The sequence below is a fragment of the Phyllostomus discolor genome, chromosome 2 (assembly GCF_004126475.2).
Source record: "Phyllostomus discolor isolate MPI-MPIP mPhyDis1 chromosome 2, mPhyDis1.pri.v3, whole genome shotgun sequence".
Lineage (NCBI taxonomy): Eukaryota > Metazoa > Chordata > Mammalia > Chiroptera > Phyllostomidae > Phyllostomus > Phyllostomus discolor.
In genome coordinates this window covers 164320815-164339086 of record NC_040904.2, presented here as the reverse complement: position 1 = coordinate 164339086, position 18272 = coordinate 164320815, and the positions used below count along the sequence as shown (strand labels likewise).

Genomic DNA, 18272 nt, shown 5'->3' with positions numbered 1-18272 from the left:
GCCATTTGTATGTTTTCTCTGAACAAAGACCTTTAAAGTCCTTTGCTCATTTTTTAGTTGGGTTGTTTGTCTTTTTGTTGTTGAGTCATAAAAGTTCTTTATGTATTTTAGGTAATAGACCTCTATCAGAGATGTGATTGGCAAATATTTTCTCATTCTATAGGTTGTCTTTAAACTTTCTTAATAATGTCCTTTGAGGTGCAGAAGTTTTTAATTTTGATGATGCCCAATTTATCTATTTTCTCTTTTGTTGCTTGTGCTTTTGGTGTCATATCTAAGAATTCTTTACCAATCCAAGGTCATGAAGACTTATCCTCATGTTTTATTTTAAGTTTATTATGGTTTTAGCTCTTATATTTAGGTTGCCGATCCATTTCTTAGTTAATTTTTATATATGGTCTGAAGTAGGGGTCCAGCTTCATTCTTTTGCATGAGGGCATCTAACTGTCCTGGCATCATTTGTTGAAGAGACTATTCTTTCCTCCATTGAATGGTCTTGGCACCCTTATCAAAATGGTCCTAGATATATTGGTTTTGCCCCACAAAATCTTTTATACACACTGTGCTGGATAGAAAGATCTTAAGAAAATTATTCTCTTGGTGTCTCTGTTGGGGCGAAGCTCCCTTAAGTGTCTACTAATTACTAAGCCCAACAAAGAATAAGGCCAGTCCTTGTCCTTAGAGACCCCAGGAGACCCCAGGTCTGGTGGTGATGGACTCAGCCACAGAGAGAGATCATCTCAATCTCATGTGGAGATATCACAGTGAAAGTGAGCATTGGGCACTGCAACATCCTAGACAGTGGGCTCTCAGCCCAGCCAGGGGTCCAGGAAGACTTCCAGGAGGAGTGGGTGCTTGAGCAGAATCTCAAAGGAGCAGTAAATGTTGTCCTGCATACTGAAGCCTGACCTCCGGAACTGAAGTCAGTCACCACTGGTCCTGACTCCATGCTTTCCCCTTTTGGACTTCAGAGAAATCTCCAAATGGAGTCCTAAAGAAAGGACAGTCACCCCAGTGCACTTCTCAGAAAGCCCACCAGACTCCTGGGATCTTGTCCTTCCTGAGGTTTATTGCATCCTGGCACACACAGAAGAGGACCTCCTTGCTACAGGAAAGGCACAGTGAGGTCAATGGAGGTGGCAGCTTGGGACCAGAGGCCCTGACCTCACTAGGTACCAACCCTGCTGTCCTGAGGTCTACAGCAGGAACATCTTCATGCACACTTGTAACACAAAACCAATCAGAAATATGACTAAAGGACTGAATTCTCCCAGCCAAAGCTGAAGGACATGGAAGTCCACTATTGATTTCAGAAAATCTGAGACCTCCCATCCATCACCAAAACAGGCACACAACACCTGCACCCAAACCTACTGTGATGGTGTGATTTAAGTTCTCTCCCCAGTATTCTATGCCACTCATCTTTGCAGTTATTTGACAAAACTCCCTTCCTCTTCCAGGAAGTCTTCCTTGCCTAGTTTCTCCATTTGGGTCACTTCTCAGCATTGCTGCACCAGGCTGTGCTTCCCTAATTTGCATGAGTGCGTGGCTTTGCAGTTGTGTCCATCTCTCCCATCAGCCTGAGATCACCCCCAGAGCAGGATGCTCTGGTCTGCCTCTAGCCTCCCAAAAGATTTGTGCATGTGTGTGAGGTGGGGCACATTATTGTTAGGGGCAATTTGGAGAGATTGACACACTGGCAGGAGGGAACCTCTGAGATTACTCAAAGGCAGTTTATTGAATATACAGCAGAAATTCAAAGTCCTTGGCTCAAGCAAAGGAGGAAGTGGGTGTTGCCATTCTTAGAAATATTTACATTAAGAGCCATGACTTCTGGGCTGGGAGTTACCACCAGAAACAGATCAACTTCCTCTCACTGAACACAGCTCATGGCAACAGGGATTGAGTCAGAAACCACTGCAAGACACAGCCCCAGAGAGAAAAACTCAAGATACATAACACACATACCCATAGTCCTTGACAAAAAGGCAGAGTAACTATACTGTCTTCATAAAAAGAATCATGAATTTGATATTCTCTTTGTTAGAGAGGCAGTATCACACCATGGAAAGAACACAGACCCTGGGATCAGCTAAACTTGGCTCATCTGCTGACCCTGGCACTCAGTGGGCAACAGGAATAAGTTCTGCAGCCTCTTAGAGGATGGGGCTTCTCATCTGTCACAGGGATGCTGACTGTACCTTGCAGGATGGATGAGAATTAAAGGCCATGCAGGTAGGGAGCTTGGCACATAGTAGGTTCTTCCCACTTGGTAGTAGCTATTGCTGATAAGGAAGGTAGTGGGTGGGTGGCACAGGTGGCAGAAGACTCCCAGTTCTCATTCAGTTGGCCTGTGAACATGGGCACAGATGATGTCTGAGAGTATACACATTTTCTCCTGAATGATGGAGTGGTTCTGTAAAGACCTTTCCCCCTTCCCTGCCCACTCTCCCTCCTTCACTCCCTGGCCCTCCTCTTCTCTCTGCAGGGATAACCATAGCTACCCAGGGTTTAGAAGATAATTATAGCTTGTTCTCCTAAGACCTCTGTCAGTTGAAAGCAACAGGGACAACAAGAAGTCACAAAGTCCACATGGGACCTGCTGAAACAGGGAGATGACAGTTCTAATCAGAATTGACAGTAAGATAAGGCATGGCATGGGTGGCCGGGGGCTTTAGGACTCAGGGTGGGAGATCGGGTGTGGAGGTATCTGTGTGCAGGGAATCAGCCAGGGCTTCTCTTCTCTGCGATGCTGAAGTGAGTGGGGTCATGGGACTTATCGGGTGGCTTTCTTGGCTGGGGCATTGACTGGGATGCTCTTTCCTTGGGAGTCCTTGGGGTCTCCCCCTCGTGCCCCTTTGGTCCTTGTCTCCTCACTCCGAGTGCTGCTGGAGCTTCCCTCTGCACTGCTGGCACCGAGGTTGCTGCTGGTGGAGAAGCTGGGGTGGTAGCTGCTTGCATTGCTAATAACAGCTGAGGAGAAAGAACCAAGAGCCGGGAAGGAGGGCAGTGGGGTCAGTCAGAGAGTGAGCCAACCCCCTAAATCCCACAGCAGCCCTCAGCATCGAGAAACAGCACAAAGATGAACCGAGACCCTATTGTGAGCCTGGCTTTGTGTGAGGTAAGGACCACATAGGACAGGACCAACATGCTCCCTTCTGGAGATTCTAGGATCATTTGGCTCCCAAGGCCATAATCTCAATCCTTTTTCTCAATGATGATGTCCCAGGAAAAAGCTAGAAAGGACTTGGTATGGGCTTCAGTCACTGTTTCCATGGGACAAAAGGGAACTAGGTTTCCTGCAAAACCTGAGAACCTTCACAACAGTACCAGAAACTCCCAGCTCTGGGGAGGCATTGAATGGAGGTAGCATCATCACCTTATTCTGGGGTCCCCAGCTTTCCCATCTTGCCAGAATCCCCACCTAACCTATCTCTCAGGGATACTCACAGATGCTCACAGAGGATGTATTCTCACCAGACATCCTGAAAAACAGAAAGTTAGGGGAGAAAACCTCAGGAATGTGTTCAGATTCAGCTAAGCTTTGATGGGCTCCTGCTTTTATGTGTATATAGTTTTAATTCATCCTTATAAACCCATGAGATGGAGCTTATGAACCTAACTTTGTAGATGAGAAAATAGAGACACAGGGACATTAAATAATTTACCAGAACCAAACAGCTAGTATGTGGCAAAGCCAGTATTAAACCCAGGTTTGTCTGGCCCCACTGGCTCTTTCCACAGCACCACCAATCATCTGTGCTTCATGGCTCACATCGGACCGCCTCTTGCAGGAAGCTCCCAAATAGCTCCTCATCCCAGTGGGGAGCCATCCACAACCCCTTTTCCCTTGACACCATGGCATTCCCCCACCCCCACCCTCTTACCTGCACTCCTCACTTTCCAGCAGCTTGCGGTAGGTGGCGATCTCCATGTCCAGGGCCAGCTTCAGGCTCATGAGCTCCTGGTACTCCCGCAGCATCCGGGCCAGCTCCTCCTTGGCCTGGTGCAGGGCGGCCTCCATCTCGTCCAGCTTGGCCTGGGCATCCTTCAGGGCATTGTCTCCCCGCTGCTCAGCATCAGCAATGGCCGTCTCCAGGTTGATACACTAAAAGGCAAAGCACAGGAAGATCATCAAAACACAAAATAATTTTTAGATCTTAAAGGTTAGGTAGCATAACCCCCACCCTTTACAGATAAGACTCAAGGTGATAGCAGGTAATAGCCACAGGGCCAGCACCAGAACCTGGGTCTCCTCTATTTTCTGTTGCAGATGGATACTTAAAAGCTGCTGTGAAAAGCTGTCTGGGCAGTTGCATTTCAGGAGTGCAAGAAGAAACTTTGATGTTTGAAAGCTATCTGGAAGCCATCAATGGCTGTAGGTTCCAAGTATGTCAGGTCCAAAAGAATCATGCTGAGACCCCAGCCCCTAAAGATCAGATAGCATGCCAAGTGCTACTGTGATGGAATTTCTGCCTGTAGGACATCTCCCAGCAGGAACTCTTCCTACCCAACAGCACCAAGAGTGAGTGCTTCTGGACTATTCCAGCACTCTGTGAGGATGGTCTGTCTAGATGGTCTCCAAGTCTGGCATGAATGGGTCAAGTCTTTCCTTAGAGCAGGGGGTTATGGGCCAGAAATCAGACCCATGGCTTCAGAAACTGGGCTCTGATGAACATCTAGCAGCCCTGTGATGACAGGCACTGACAGAGGATGAGCAGTCTGCATGCAGAGTCAGGAAGCTGTCCCCATGTTCCCAACATTGGCTGTGTGGAAGCTTGTAAGGTGCAGGGAGGAGAGTGGGCTCAGATCTTTCAGTTTGGCAGTGCTGTCACTGGCTGAATTGACCTGTTTCTTTGGGGAGAACAAAGGGAGGATTCTCCACCCCTTAAAATCATCTCCCCACTGACACAGTGTTTAAAGTTTGCTGTGTCCAGGTAAGACAGGACCCCTCACGTAAAATAGAAATGGTACTGCAACACATGGCAGCGTGCCCAGAGGGCTTTGCCTACTGTCATGCTCACTCGATCACCCTGAGGAGCCCTAGATGCACACACACACTGCACATGTACTGAGTGCCCAGTGGGAGGAGGAGGCATGGGGCCTGCCCTTAGAGGGTCACACCTGAAGAGGACATGGGGCCGGTTCATTGCACACACAAAAAAATCCGAGAAAGAAGGAAAAAGGAAAAGGAATCCTGGGCTTTAATCCTGGTTCTGTTAATAACCAGCTAGGGACACTGGGCAAGTCACTTCCCTTCCCCAGCCCACTTTCCTTATCTAGACTGTGGAGTCAGGTGAAATAAGCTCCAGGCCCCTCCCAATTCCAAGCAGGGTGAGGGCACTGAGGCAAGGTGGGGAGAAGGAACTATGGATGGCTGAGGGGCTCCCAAACCCAGGTGGGGGAGATTTGCTTTTTACTAAAGAGTGAGCTCCAATTTCTCCACCACAGAGGGTGAAATTGACCCTGGTGCTGTCTGTGGAGTCGCTGCTCACCTGCTTCTTCACACTGGCAATCTCACACTGGATCCTCTGAATGAGCCGATTCAGCTCTGACATCTCACTCTTGGTCTTCTTAAGGTCATCACCATGCCGGCTGGCTGCCAGCTGCAGCTCCTGGATCTGGTTTCCCAGAGATAGGAAGTCAGTGATGAGATAGGACTGTCCAATCCCTTTCAAGGTAAGGGAAGTGTCCTGAACAAGCACTTCTCCCACCTCTGAAATGCGGAGGTGGCTCTGGAGCAGAAGTTGATGGAGTCAGGACCTGGGCATACTTCCAGCTGTTTGGTGGTCGTTCTGACCAAGAAATCTACCTGCTTGTCTAAGCAGAACTTGTTTGCTGGGCCTATCCTCTTTTCTCACCACTCTGCTTATTCTTTCCTGGGTTGCATAAAGGAAAGAGACAGTTTGCATTTATGAAGCACTTCCAAAATAGAAGAAGAGCTCTGACCCTTTCCATTTATTTAGTACTTCTTTGTAGGGGCTTCCTTTAAAGGCCAGGTTCTGTTCAGTCCTGGGGACACAGCTGTGAACAGGATAGGTGAGGTTCCTGCCCCCGTGAAATGTACATTGTCTTGCAGCCCTTTCGTATGAACAGGCAGAGGGCAGAGGAAGCTGAGGGCGGCGCATATCCTCAGGGTAGTGGAATTCTGGGCTCAGGACTTGTAGCTCAAATCTTCCCCTCTCCCCTTTGCCAGTCCTCCAGAGAAGAGGGGCTCACATGGCTGTACATGGAGACAAGGAACCTGTGTCCTTGCTGTCCTTGGGCTTTAGTGACTATGAAAAGAAGTGCTAGAATTGGCAGGAGTGGAGTCCTGAGAGCCCAGGTAAAGGGTCTTCTCAATGACAGCCCGAAAGACTTTTACTCCAAAGCATAACTCGTCTTACCCAGAAGGCCCCTAGAACTCTCCTTTCTCCTCTTGGAAGTCCTCCCACACTGATTGCAAAAGAGGTCCTGGCCTTTTGGCTCTCTGAGCAGCACCATGGTGATGGGCAAGGACAAGTGCCTTACAAAAGGCGGCAAAAAGGAAGCCAAGAAGAAAGTATTTGATCCATTTTCTAAGAAAGATGGGTGTAATGTGAAAGTAGTAGCCACGTTCGATGTAAGAAATATCGGAAAAACATTAGTCACAAGAACTCAAGGAATGAAAATTACATCTGATGGTCTCAAGGGTCATGGTTTTGAAGTAAAGAAGTCACATTTAGAAAATTCAAGCTAATTATTGAGGACATGCATGGCAAAAACTGCCTGACTAATTTCCATGGCATGGATCTTACCCATGACAAACTGTGCTCCATGGTCAAAAATGGCAGCCCATGATTGAGGCACATGTTGATGTCAAGACTACTGAGGGTTATTTGCTTTATCTATTCTGTATTGGTTTTACTAAAAAGTGCAGCAATCAGATTAGGAAGACCTCTTATGCTCAGCCTCAACAGGTGAGCCAAACCTGGAAGAAGATGATGGAAATCATGATCTGAGAGGTGCAGACAAAAGTCTTGAAAGAAGTGGTCAATAAATTGATTCCAGATAGCATTGGAAAAGACACAGAAAAGCTTGCCAGTCTATTTTTCTGCTCCATGATGTCCTTGTTAGAAGCCCAGGTTTGAATTGGGAAAACTCAAGGAGCTTTGTGGTAAAGGTAGCGGTTATGGAAAAGCTATTGGGGAAGAGAGGAAGAGACAGGGGCTAAAACTGAATGAGCTGATAGGTATGAGCCCCCAGTCCAAGAATCTATTTCAACATACTTTTAATGATGACAAATAAAAATCCTATTTGTGATTTTAAAAAGAAAAGAGTTCTTGGCTTCCTCTTCTTCACCCTTGGTCCGCACCAGCTCACCCACCGCCACTGTCCTTCATGTCTGTTCCTCTCCTTCAGCCCCATGGCAATGGCTCCAACCCCTGGAAATACTTTTGTTTTATAACAAGAACACCTAATGTTTTTTGACCCCACCAGAGGTGTGCCTGTCCTTTTCTGTTGGATATGCCCATTCATACCAGTTTTATGATTTATCTTTGATAACGGCCTCTGCTGAGGATTCTTTTTGGGCAAAATATCATTAAACCATTGATTATAACCACTTTTTCATTCAGCACATCTACAAAAGTATCTCTCCCATTCACTGGTGGAGGTGTCCTCTTCCCAAAAGAGGAAGGACTGGTGGAGGAGGGGGACCCCCCACCCCAGTGCCCACCTTGCTCTGGTACAGGGCCTCAGCTTCAGCCTTGCTCTTCAGGGCAATCTTTTCATACTGGGCGCGGACCTCAGTGATGATGCTGTCCAAATTCAGGTCCCGGTTGTTGTCCATGGATAGGATGACGGAGGTCTCACTGGTGTGAGTCTGGATCTGGGCCATCTCCTGAGATGGGAAGTGAGAACTGAGTCAGGGTCTCCCAGCTTCCCTCCTGTTCCCATCAATCTTCTGGGCCTGCAGCCACAGGCAGAATGAGTGAAAGTGGAGGCAGGAAGTGCTTACTGGAGTTCTGTCTGTTGGAGCCCAGGGAGAAGGCTCACAGCAGCAAGACACACCCCACACAGGCGATAGGCAGTGGAAGGCATTTCCTACAATTTACAGCCTCAAGAATTTGTGCTTTAGTAGGACTTCATGGGGTCTTTTTTTTCCTGCCTATGAGCAAGGTCACTGGCGTGGCTCAGATGAGATTGTCTCCTGTGTCTATGGTCTCTGGAGACCAGGATCCTACACTTCCATGGTCTCCCAGTGCAGGGTTTTGCACCTTGATGTCAAAACAGCCTTTGTACTTTTTATCCCAAGTCTCTCCTATCAGCATCTCCCTGGAAGAGCCAGGTGAAGTTCTCAGCTGGAAAGAGGTGGGATGGGGAGGGGGAGGAGTGTCCTCACCGCATCATACAGACACTTGAGGAACTTGATGTCTTTCTCCAGAGAGTCCACTTTGGCCTGGAGCTCCACCTTGACCTCGTAGGCTGCATCAGCATCCTGCCACAAGACACTCAAAGCCGTTGGTCCATACAACCCTCATTCTGTCAGCTGTCCTGTCATTGCCCCAAAGCCATCTGACTTTTCTGTTTTGCCCACAAAGGGAAGCATATTGATGAACAAAATTATTCAACATTGCATTTCTCTCAGACCCACTGAACCTTTGGGAATAGGGAACAAAGAATGTGGACTGCTCTTTGTCTGTTACACCTAAAGAAAACAAAGCTCAGAGAGGCAGAGTGAGTTTCCTCAAGTCACACAGGAAGGCTGAGCTGAACCAGAGTTTCCCAATTGCCAGACCAGAATTCCCTCCTATCTGTCCTGTCAGTTTCCTGGGTGTATACCCTGCCTCTTCTACTTGCTGGAGGCCAGAACTATGAGTCCATCCCCATTCAGGCAGCAGTCTTTCTTCAGAAGGCCTGAGTAGAAGTCCTGAGCAGAGTTGGTTAGGATGGGGGTACACAAGAGACCAGAGTCCTTAGGCTTTTCTCTCCCTTACCTTCTTGAGCACCACAAACTCATTCTCAGCTGCTGTACGCTGATTAATCTCCATCTCATACCTGTGGACCAGGAAAGAAGACAGCAGAGGCCTCAGTCCCAATAGCCAAGTAACCTTGTCTTCCCTCTGATCAGACAAGTGCTCAGGATACAGAGTCCCCACAAGATCTCCTAGAGGCGAGCACTGCAGATACTTGGGGTAGCATTACTATGTCCCTGAGTTACATCATTTACATTCTACTTGCTGGATCATAGGAAAATATTCAGGTGTCTATTATGCTACCCAAATTGGCCAGTGAAGCAGTCAGTGGATTAATGAGCATAGGAACTTCTTTCTATCAACCAGATAGGAAGTTATCAAACAAAGTAGGTTTCCCCCCCCCCAACCAGAAAAGAAATGTGAGCCCCTGATCCTGGTGTTTGCTCCCACCCCTCCTAAAGTGGCTCATAAATTGGGTGAGCTCAGGAGCCTCTGGGAACATGACCCATGAAGTTTGGTGGTCCCTGCTCACCTTTTCTTGTAGTCTTCCACCAGGTCCCGCATGCCCTTCAGCTCCGAGTCCAGCCTCACCCTGTCCCCAGACAGTGTCTCCAGCTGCTTCCGCAGGGTGCTGATGTAGCCCTCATACACAGGCTCCAGGCTGTTCTTGCAGTTGTTCAGGTCCAGCTGCTGTAGCAGCTCCCACTTGGTCTCCAGCACCTGGTTCTGCTGCTCCAGGAACCGCACCTGGAACCACAATGGATGCTGTCATGTCTACTAGACATGTACCATTGACTCCCCAGGTTATATAGATTTGTCCTAAACTTATTTGACTCAAGTCTTGACTCTCCTCATGGAATTCCATATAAATAAGATCCTTTGCAAGTGCTCATTCCATAGCCTTCTAGGCAAAATCCATCACTGATAAAGAGTCCACAGCTTTCCTCTGACACCTGACTCAGCACCCAGGAGATGTTCTGCCTTGTGTCTGTGCATGTTTCTTCTGTACCATTAGCCTGTCCCTGTAAATAGTGTGAATTCTATTAACCCCTCATCTCATTTAAAGGGCTGAATGTTCATCCAACCATCCTCTAGAAACCCATCACTTCTCTCTCAAAGTTTCTGAATAACTCATCTTTGCCCAATTTCCCACCTTTCCCTGTTACCCAGAGTGAGCAACACATTCATTTATTCCTTATTGCTGCCCAGCTTACAGGTCTGTTCTCTGCATTATGATCAGAGAGACCTTCTTGAGGTCCAACAGCCTTTCCATCCACAATGCCCTGTGCACTCCCAGGCAGCCAACATCACTCACATCTCACTGGACTGCCTTATCCTCCTCCTGTGAGACTCACCTTGTCAATGAAGGAGGCAAATTTGTTGTTCAGCACCTTGATCTGCTCCCTCTCCTGTGTGCGCACTTGCTGGATCCTGGGGTCCAACTCCACATTGAGGGGGGCCAGGAGGTTCTTGTTGACAGTGACCTGATGGATGCCCCCAGGTAGAGACATGGATGGGCACACAGGCCCCCGGGCAATACTGCCAAACATGCTGCCAGCAAAGCCAGGGGCCCAGCTTCTTCCATACCCAGAACCAGGCCAGAAGCCATAACCTCCTGTCCGAACACCACCAGCAGCCACATTGAGGGAAACACACCGATTCCCTCCAAGACTGTAGAGGCTCCGACTGCTGAAGCTAGCCCCAGCTCCTTTGCCAACCCCACGGTGAGAAGCTACACTGCCCATGGCCCTCCTCAGCACCACTGCTGAGCAGCCACTGTAGCCACCTTTGTCACCACCCTTGTCACCACCAGACTTGATGTTCAGTTGCCGACTCATGGTGGGAAAGAGGGAGTTGACAGAGCTGGAGAAAAGCAGTCTCCAACAAAGAGAACACTGATGGGACATCCACCACACTGGCTCCTTTTATCCTGTCAAGCCCTGGACACCGGAAAAGGGTGTCTCTCCACTCTATCTTCTCCTCCTGCTAAAGGGCCAGGGGCCAAAGGCAATTTTCGGAACAGATATCTCCACGCCCTTTGCAGCAACAAAGCACCTCTGATAGCGAGCAGAATATGCTGTCCTTGCAGACTAGAGGGGTCTAATCGGGTGTTTCTCTGTGCTTCTAATTAGGGACCTGGGAAGTTATCCCCTTCAGAGATCTTCTACCTTTGTTTTTCCAGGGCTGACTCCTTCTAGCTTATCTACCACAAAGGAGCAGGGGAAATGCCTGGCTTTATCCAAGAGGGCTCCAAAAACCCCAGGGTCCCCCCAGAGGCCCCATCTCCCTATTGCCTGGTCTTATTGAGGAGCTGGGGTGTTCATGCTGGAGAAGAGGAGACTTGAAAATGACATGATGGATGTCTTTAAAGATCTGGACTCAAGAAAGAAGTTCCAGGAGCCACTCTCTGGGTCACCCTAAGAACCACAGCTGTCCAGCAATGGAACTGACCCCAGGAAGACAGTGGAAGGGTCTGCATGGCCTCCCAGGAGTGGCACTGTCTGGGGCTTTCTGTACCGAGCAGGGCCTGCTGAGTGGTGACCTTGACTTTGCCTTTTCAACAGTGTGAACCTTTTCAGGAGCTGGCAGTTCTTGCAGCTGAATTTTTTCTCCTGGACAAGGTGATCTGATCCATCCTAAGAGGTCATGCCATGGAACAGCCTCAGGAGCTGGGACATTAGCTCCTCTATCCCTGGGGAAACACTCCATGCCCAGTGACCAAGGTACAGAAGACCCTGAGGCTCACCCCCAGGTTCAAGGTGGGCTGTTCTGCATTTCTTGATCACTTCTGGAAGCCACTCATTCTTGGAACAGAAGAGACCAGCCCTTTATAGCTCATGTAGTACTGGGAAGGGGGTGGGGGATTGTTTAAAAAATATTTCAAAAACGGGCACCTGATAGCTGCCCTAATGCAGGACTCTGACCACTCCTGTAACTAAATTGGGGTGCCTTGACCCATTTGGATCATCCAGAGGGTAGTAGACAACTGCCCTGGCTGCTGGAGAAGGAAAAGGGAGAGACAGTGAGCTAAGCAGCAAGTGAGTGTGGGCCGGGCATGCTGTCTCTGAGGGTTCTCCCTTCAGTGTTCTCCTCACAGCCCAGAGGCAGCAGTGGAAGCTCCTTCTGCAGGGACCCTGCCTCCCAACCTTCCTAGCAGAGTTTAGCCCTAGGGCAGGAGAGGGCATAACTGGAGTGAGTTCTTGTGTATGAGTGCTGACATCTGACCATGACTGGGGATGACTAATGTATGGATGTAGCCCCCAGGGAGCCTGAAGACCAAGGAGAGGAATCCACACAAAGACCTTAATCAGGGCCAATGCTCTGGAATAACAGAAGACCACTGTGAACAGGGATCAGAGGTGCACTGGGGAGGAGGGGCTTATTGTGATTTGAGTTTTAGGGGTATCCAGAAGGCCAGATGTAGGCTCCCAATAGCACTCGTCACAGGGGCTGTCTCAGAGTAGGCACTCCCAGGCAGCAGGATTGAAGTATGACTTGCAATAGTAGGAGCAATGGTAGCAGCAATAAAATCAGTTGGAGGCCATAGCGACAGTAGTAACAACAAGAGTTAACACAGACTGTTCACTTTGCATGGGCCAGACATTGCACCAGGCACTGCAAGGGTTTCTTTTTTTTTCACTATATGTTATTGATTAGGTTATTACAGTTGTCCCATTACCCCACCCCCATAGTCCCCTCCACCGTGCACACCCTCTCCCACCCACATCCCCCCCTTTAGTTCATGTCCATGTGTCATAAGTTCTTTAGCTTCTACCTTTCCCATACTATTCTTGCCCTCCCCCTTTTTTCTACCTACCATCTATGCTACTTATTCTCTGTACCTTTTCCCTTTCTCTCCTCCTCCCACTCCCCTGTTCTTAACCCTCCATGTGATCTCCATTTCTGTGGTTCTGTTCCTGTTCTACTTGTTTGCTTAGTTTCTTTTTGTTTTTGTTTTAGGTGTGGTTGTTAATAATTGTGAGTTTGCTGTCATTTTACTATATATGTTTTTTATCTTTTTTTTCTTAGATAAGTCCCTTTAACATTTCATACAATAAGGGCTTGATAATGATGAACTCCTTGAACTTGACCTTATCTGAGAAGCACTTTATCTGCCCTTCTATTCTAAATGAAAGCTTTGCTGAATACAGCAATCTTGGATGTAGGTCCTTGCCTATCATGATTTGGAATACTTCTTTCCAGTCCTTTCTTGTCTGCAAGGTCTCTTTTGAGAAATCAGCTGACAGTCTGATGGGAACTCCTTTGTAGATTACCGTCTCCTTATCTCTTGCTGTTTCTAGGATTCTCTCCTTCATTTTTACCTTGGCTAATGTAATTATGATGTGCCTTGGTGTGTTCCTCTTTGGGTCCAACTTCTTTGGGACTCTCTGAGCTTCCTGAACTTAGAAAAGTCTTTTTTTTTTTTTGCCAGATTGGGGAAGTTCTCCTTTATTATTTGTTCATATAACTTTTCCACTTTTTGCTCTTTCTATTCCCCTTCTGGTACCCCTATAATTTGGATGTTGGAACATTTCAAGATGTCCCGGAGGTTCCTAAACCTCTCCTCATTTTTTTGAATTCTTGTTTCTTCATTCTTTTCTGTTTGGTTGTTTCTTTCTTCCTTCTGGTCCATACCATTGATCTGAGTCCCAGTTTCCTTCCTGTCACTGTTGGTTCCCTGTACATTTTCCTTTATTTCATTTAGCATAGCCTTAAATTTTTCATCTAATTTGCAACCAAATTCAGCCAATTCTGTGAGCATCCTGATCACCAGTGCTTTGAACTGTGCATCTCATAGTTTGGCTATCTCTTGGTCACTTAGTTGTATTTGCTGTGGAGCTTTGAGCTGTTCTTCTGTTTAGGCCTTTTTTTTTATTTGTCTTGTCACACCTGTTACATATGAGGGACAGAGCCTTAGGTGTTCACCAGGGCAGGGCAACCCAGTTGCTGGGTTGTGATGCTGTATGTGGGGGCAGGGTCCGAGAAGGAACAATAGGCACTTGGTTGGCTCTCCCTCTGACTTCAGTCCCTTCTGCCACTTCTCTCAAGCAAACTGGGCCTTTCTGGTGCTAATTCCCATGTGGGTGGGCTTGTACACGTTCTAGGACCCCATGGGTCTCTCCAATGAACTCTCCTGTGAGGCTGGAAGTATCTCCCTGTGCCTCAACCCCCACAGGTATTTTCAATCAGTGCCCCAAGGCTCTATTTCCCAGCGCTGAAATGCTGGGTTGCACACAGTGCCTTGCTTCACAATCGCTGCTTTGCTGGATCTGCCCCTTGCCACCCTGCACCTGGGGTCTGCCAGCCGCCGCCTGGATGCCTGGGGTCTGCCCACTGCAGTCTTGTGCACCTAGGATGCCTTATGCACCCATTCCCACCACTCTTTGTGTGGAAACCCCTCTCCGGCCCAGCTGCCCGACTCCGCCCCTCCTACCGGTCTGGATGAACGTGTCTATTTTAACTCCTTGGTTGTCCAACTTCCATACAGTTCAATTTTCTGTCAGTTCTGGTTGTTATTCTGTTTCTAAATTATTGTTGTTCCTATCTTGGTTGTGCAAGGAGGCACAGTGTGTCTACCTATACCTCCATCTTGGCCGGAAGTTCCCCAGGATTTCTTATCTAACCCTCCTGTTACTGACTTCACTTTGCAGTTGAAGAAACTGAAGCTTAGAGATATTCATGAACTTGCCCCAGGTCACTCAGCTAGGAAGCCAGAGCTGGGACTGGAATTCAAGTGTGCCTGGTTTCAAAGTCCCTGTTCCTAACCATCATCACCACATAATGTCATAGAGATGAGTAAGAGCCAAAGATGCAAAGACTTTCTGACACATGAGACAGGCATGACAGCCATAACCTTCTGAGTTCCTCATGTTGATGGATTTTTGTTTTGTTTTGTTTTGTTTTATGGTGAGATGAGTTGATGACAGGAGGAGAGGTTTCCCCTGAACTGGGGCAACTGGCTTATGTTAGGCAGTTGCTACAGATTAGACATCACTCTAAGGTTCAAAGACGGGGTCAGTGAAAATGGGAATGCGCAGAGGGAGGAAAAGACTCGCTTTCATGTAGGGCTATTTCACTCTAGACCCCTCTCCCAGTAGCCTTCCCTGAGGGGCTCTCAATGGGAAACACACGTGGTTTGGGTGAGCTGAGGCTCCTGAACTTTCTGGGTCCACTTTGCCCCACTACTGTCTGGCCAAGTGTGAGCCCTATCTCCTAGGAAAGCTAGACCTCTTACCAAGAACCTTAACAAAAGAAAACTTAGAACGTAGGAAAGGTGCAAAGCTAGATCTTCAAGGCTGGAGAAGATTTGGGGTGAAGAAAAGGCAGAGTTTCAGGTGCCTGGGAAAATGCTGCAGAATGAAGCAAGCCCATCCACATTCCAAAGTGATTGGTTGGGGAGAGTCAGGACTAGGGCTGGGGTCCCAGCACCTTTTTGTGTACATTCTACACACACTCAACAAGTGCCTCTCTGTGCCAGGCCCTGTGCCAGGGGCTGGTGAGTAAGGGTCTAGTTGTGGTGATGGTGGTGATGATGATGGTGGCAGTGGTAGCTGTGAAGAAGGAAGAGGGGGAGGCAGAGTGGGATTCCCAAACAACAGTGCTATGACTGTGACCACACGCAGGTGCCCATCGGCCCCTCTCCACTGATTCCTAGGGATTGTAATTGTAGGGAATTGTCTTTGACCTACACAGTAAGGCCTCTGACAGTCCCAGTTTTCACCATATTGGCTTTAATTAGCCATACACTCCACTCCCCAGTCTTGTGTTCACTGGACTAATAAGTGTCCCAAGGCCTGAACAGGTTGGTTTATTCAGTAAGTATAAAATCAAGGGCCTCCTGTGTGGACCACTCAGTGCTGGACACTGAGAAAGAGAAATATTCTAAGACCTTCTCCTTCCCCTCTAAGAAATTGACACTGACCTGGAGGAGACAAAAATATAAGCCCATGAACATTGTATTGCTGTCATTAATTGCACGTGCCTGTGTTCAATTATGTGCTTAAATGAGTGGCTCAGGTAAGTTATTATTGAAATTCTGATTCTTTGAAAAAAATAAGAATACAATACATTGGGCTCTGTGAGGTGAGAGTCGAACTGGAAGGTGGCCCAGACTGGACCTGTGCACAGTGCCGTGAGCAGCCCCGGTGAACCGGAGGGGAAGGCCTGACTTGGGAAGCAGAGGTTAATGGGAGAAAGATAGTGGCTAAGACAGTTTCCTTCTCCCTGCAGACAGTGTGGAATCATATGAGGGTCATGAGGCTTTAGGTTAAAGAACAGGCTCCCATGTTACACAAAGAGAATTATGGGAGAGACCAGGACCCCAGAGAGCCCTGAAGGAGCTGAGTCCAGTTCCGCCATAATCCCCTACCACCTAGGTCAAGGATATTCCTGAAGGGTAAAAGTCCCACTCCACCGAGCATGCCACACTGGATGTAAATAGAAAACAGTGCCATGAATAGTCCCAAATGGATGTATATCAAGTCATCTGCTTGTTTGGAGAATGGATCCTGAAGGTCATTTTTCTCTAGTCCATGGGTTTCTTGACTACCCTTGGGCACAGTCGAGAAAACCAGCATTCTGTAGATAACGTCATTAGTGAGAAGAGGAAGGAGCTTGAAGGGTTTTTAACCTAACTTTGGGGGCATGAGATCTGGGGACAAACCACAGCACCTTAGAATTGAAAAGAACTTCAGTTCTCTGATTTTCTGAAAATGAGCCCAGTGTAGAAACCTGATGCTTTTTGCCTGCCTGAACCAGTTTGAAAGGAGCCTGTTTTTCCGTCCTCGTCCAAAGTTGGCTGACTCAAACAATAGATTCATTTGCTTCTCTCCCCTTCCTCCCCTTCCCCTCCCAACACCCTTTACCTTTCTGACACAGAATTCTCTGGGTGCTGGCATACCGAGTCCCACGGCAAATGAGATAGATATGCATGCAGCCCGTGGGGCAGTCTGGACTCCAGACTGAACAACTGTCCCAGTTTCCCATGACTGGTGGTTTGTTTGTCCAGTCCTACAACCTGGTCAGTTCTGGAAAACCTGGATGGTCGGACACCCTACTATCACCCATTTTATTGAAGGATTCCGAACACCAGATCCCCCAGCAGTTTGTAGGGATCACTGAAGTTATATCTCTCCAAGTGTGTAAAACTTAAATATTCAAGCAATTCACTGGTCTCTCTCCATGCCTCTTAGTCCCTCTTCCCTCTGCCCTACCCCTACACACGTGTATTAACACAAATCCTCCTGATCATTAAGAGCACAGGTAGCTGAATCACATCAATCTCAATTCAGTTTCACCTTTATCAAATGCAGGCACTGCACTCAGTGAAAGCCCAGACAGGCAGTTGGTGTGCTCCAGATCCCGACTGGTGCCACATCAGTGTAGAAGACGTGGTGCAGAGAGCCTCCATCTAGTAAAACTTATCAGAGGGTGTTCAGTGATGTGACACCTGGCGGTGGTTCCCTCAGCACAGCCAGCTGTAGGGCTTTGTAGCGGCACTCCTTGGCATCTCTGCCAAACACCCCTCTCTGAGCCTAGGGCCTTCCCCATCCCCTCCTCAGCATTGGCATCTCCTTCCTTCTGTCGGGGGTAGCCCAGCTCAGGAGGGGCATGTCCCTGCCCTTCCAGCCTCAGGAAAGAAATGTCACAGCACTTTAACCAAGTGGCTGCCAGGCCCTTCGGGTGCCTTTGTGCTGTTAGAAGGACGCAGCCCATCACCTAGTGCACAGCTGAATTTCAGGCCCCACTGCCCCTCACCAGGCCCTAGCACCTGGTACAACCCGCAAGGCCCTCAGGGCTGCCCGGAGTGGCTTTCCTGAATCTCAAGGATAAGCTCAAGTTATACAGATGAGCTGAAGCGTTTAGCCGAAATTCTTGTGCCCCCAGGGGATGACGATCATCAGAGTCCTCTGGCTTCTGCCTGCATTCTCCCCTGCTCCTCCAGGCTGGCTGAGCTCTGTCTTCTAGTCCCCTGGGTCTTTTCCTCTCTGAGCCCTCAGGGAACATGGTGGTCCCCCAGTTCCCCTCTCTGTCCTCTCTGGGCTCTGTCCACTGTTAACTGCCTGCCCTGCTTCCCTCTGGCTTAGGGACCTGCAGACTCTTCCGTTTTCCCCAGCCTCAGTGTCCTGTTGCCCACCGCACATCCTGGCCTGGGCCTCACTAACCTCCTCCTTACTCCTTTCTCTCTCTCCTCCCTCCACCCCCGGATCCTCGGGCTTTATGACTGAACAGACCCCTAGTCCTTTAGTGTCCATCAAGCAGTCTTTAGTTCTCTCCTTTCCTCTTTTTTAAAAGACAAGCTTTCTGGACTCTTTCCAATCCCCACCCCCAGCACCT

At 48.4% G+C, this 18272-nt stretch overlaps 1 protein-coding gene across 1 annotated transcript; it reads right to left on the bottom strand.

Moving 5' to 3' along the window:
• Nucleotides 1-2455: 2455 nt before the first annotated feature.
• Nucleotides 2456-10789, bottom strand: KRT74 (keratin 74). Its single transcript, XM_028532421.2, has 9 exons — nucleotides 10292-10789; nucleotides 9469-9683; nucleotides 8958-9018; nucleotides 8363-8458; nucleotides 7697-7861; nucleotides 5496-5621; nucleotides 3888-4108; nucleotides 3451-3485; nucleotides 2456-2973 (listed from the first exon to the last, which is right to left on the bottom strand). The coding sequence occupies exons 1-9, from the start codon at nucleotides 10772-10774 to the stop codon at nucleotides 2777-2779; spliced, it is 1599 nt and encodes a 532-aa protein (XP_028388222.1). The 5' UTR covers nucleotides 10775-10789; the 3' UTR covers nucleotides 2456-2776.
• Between the last annotated feature and the right edge of the window lie 7483 nt (nucleotides 10790-18272).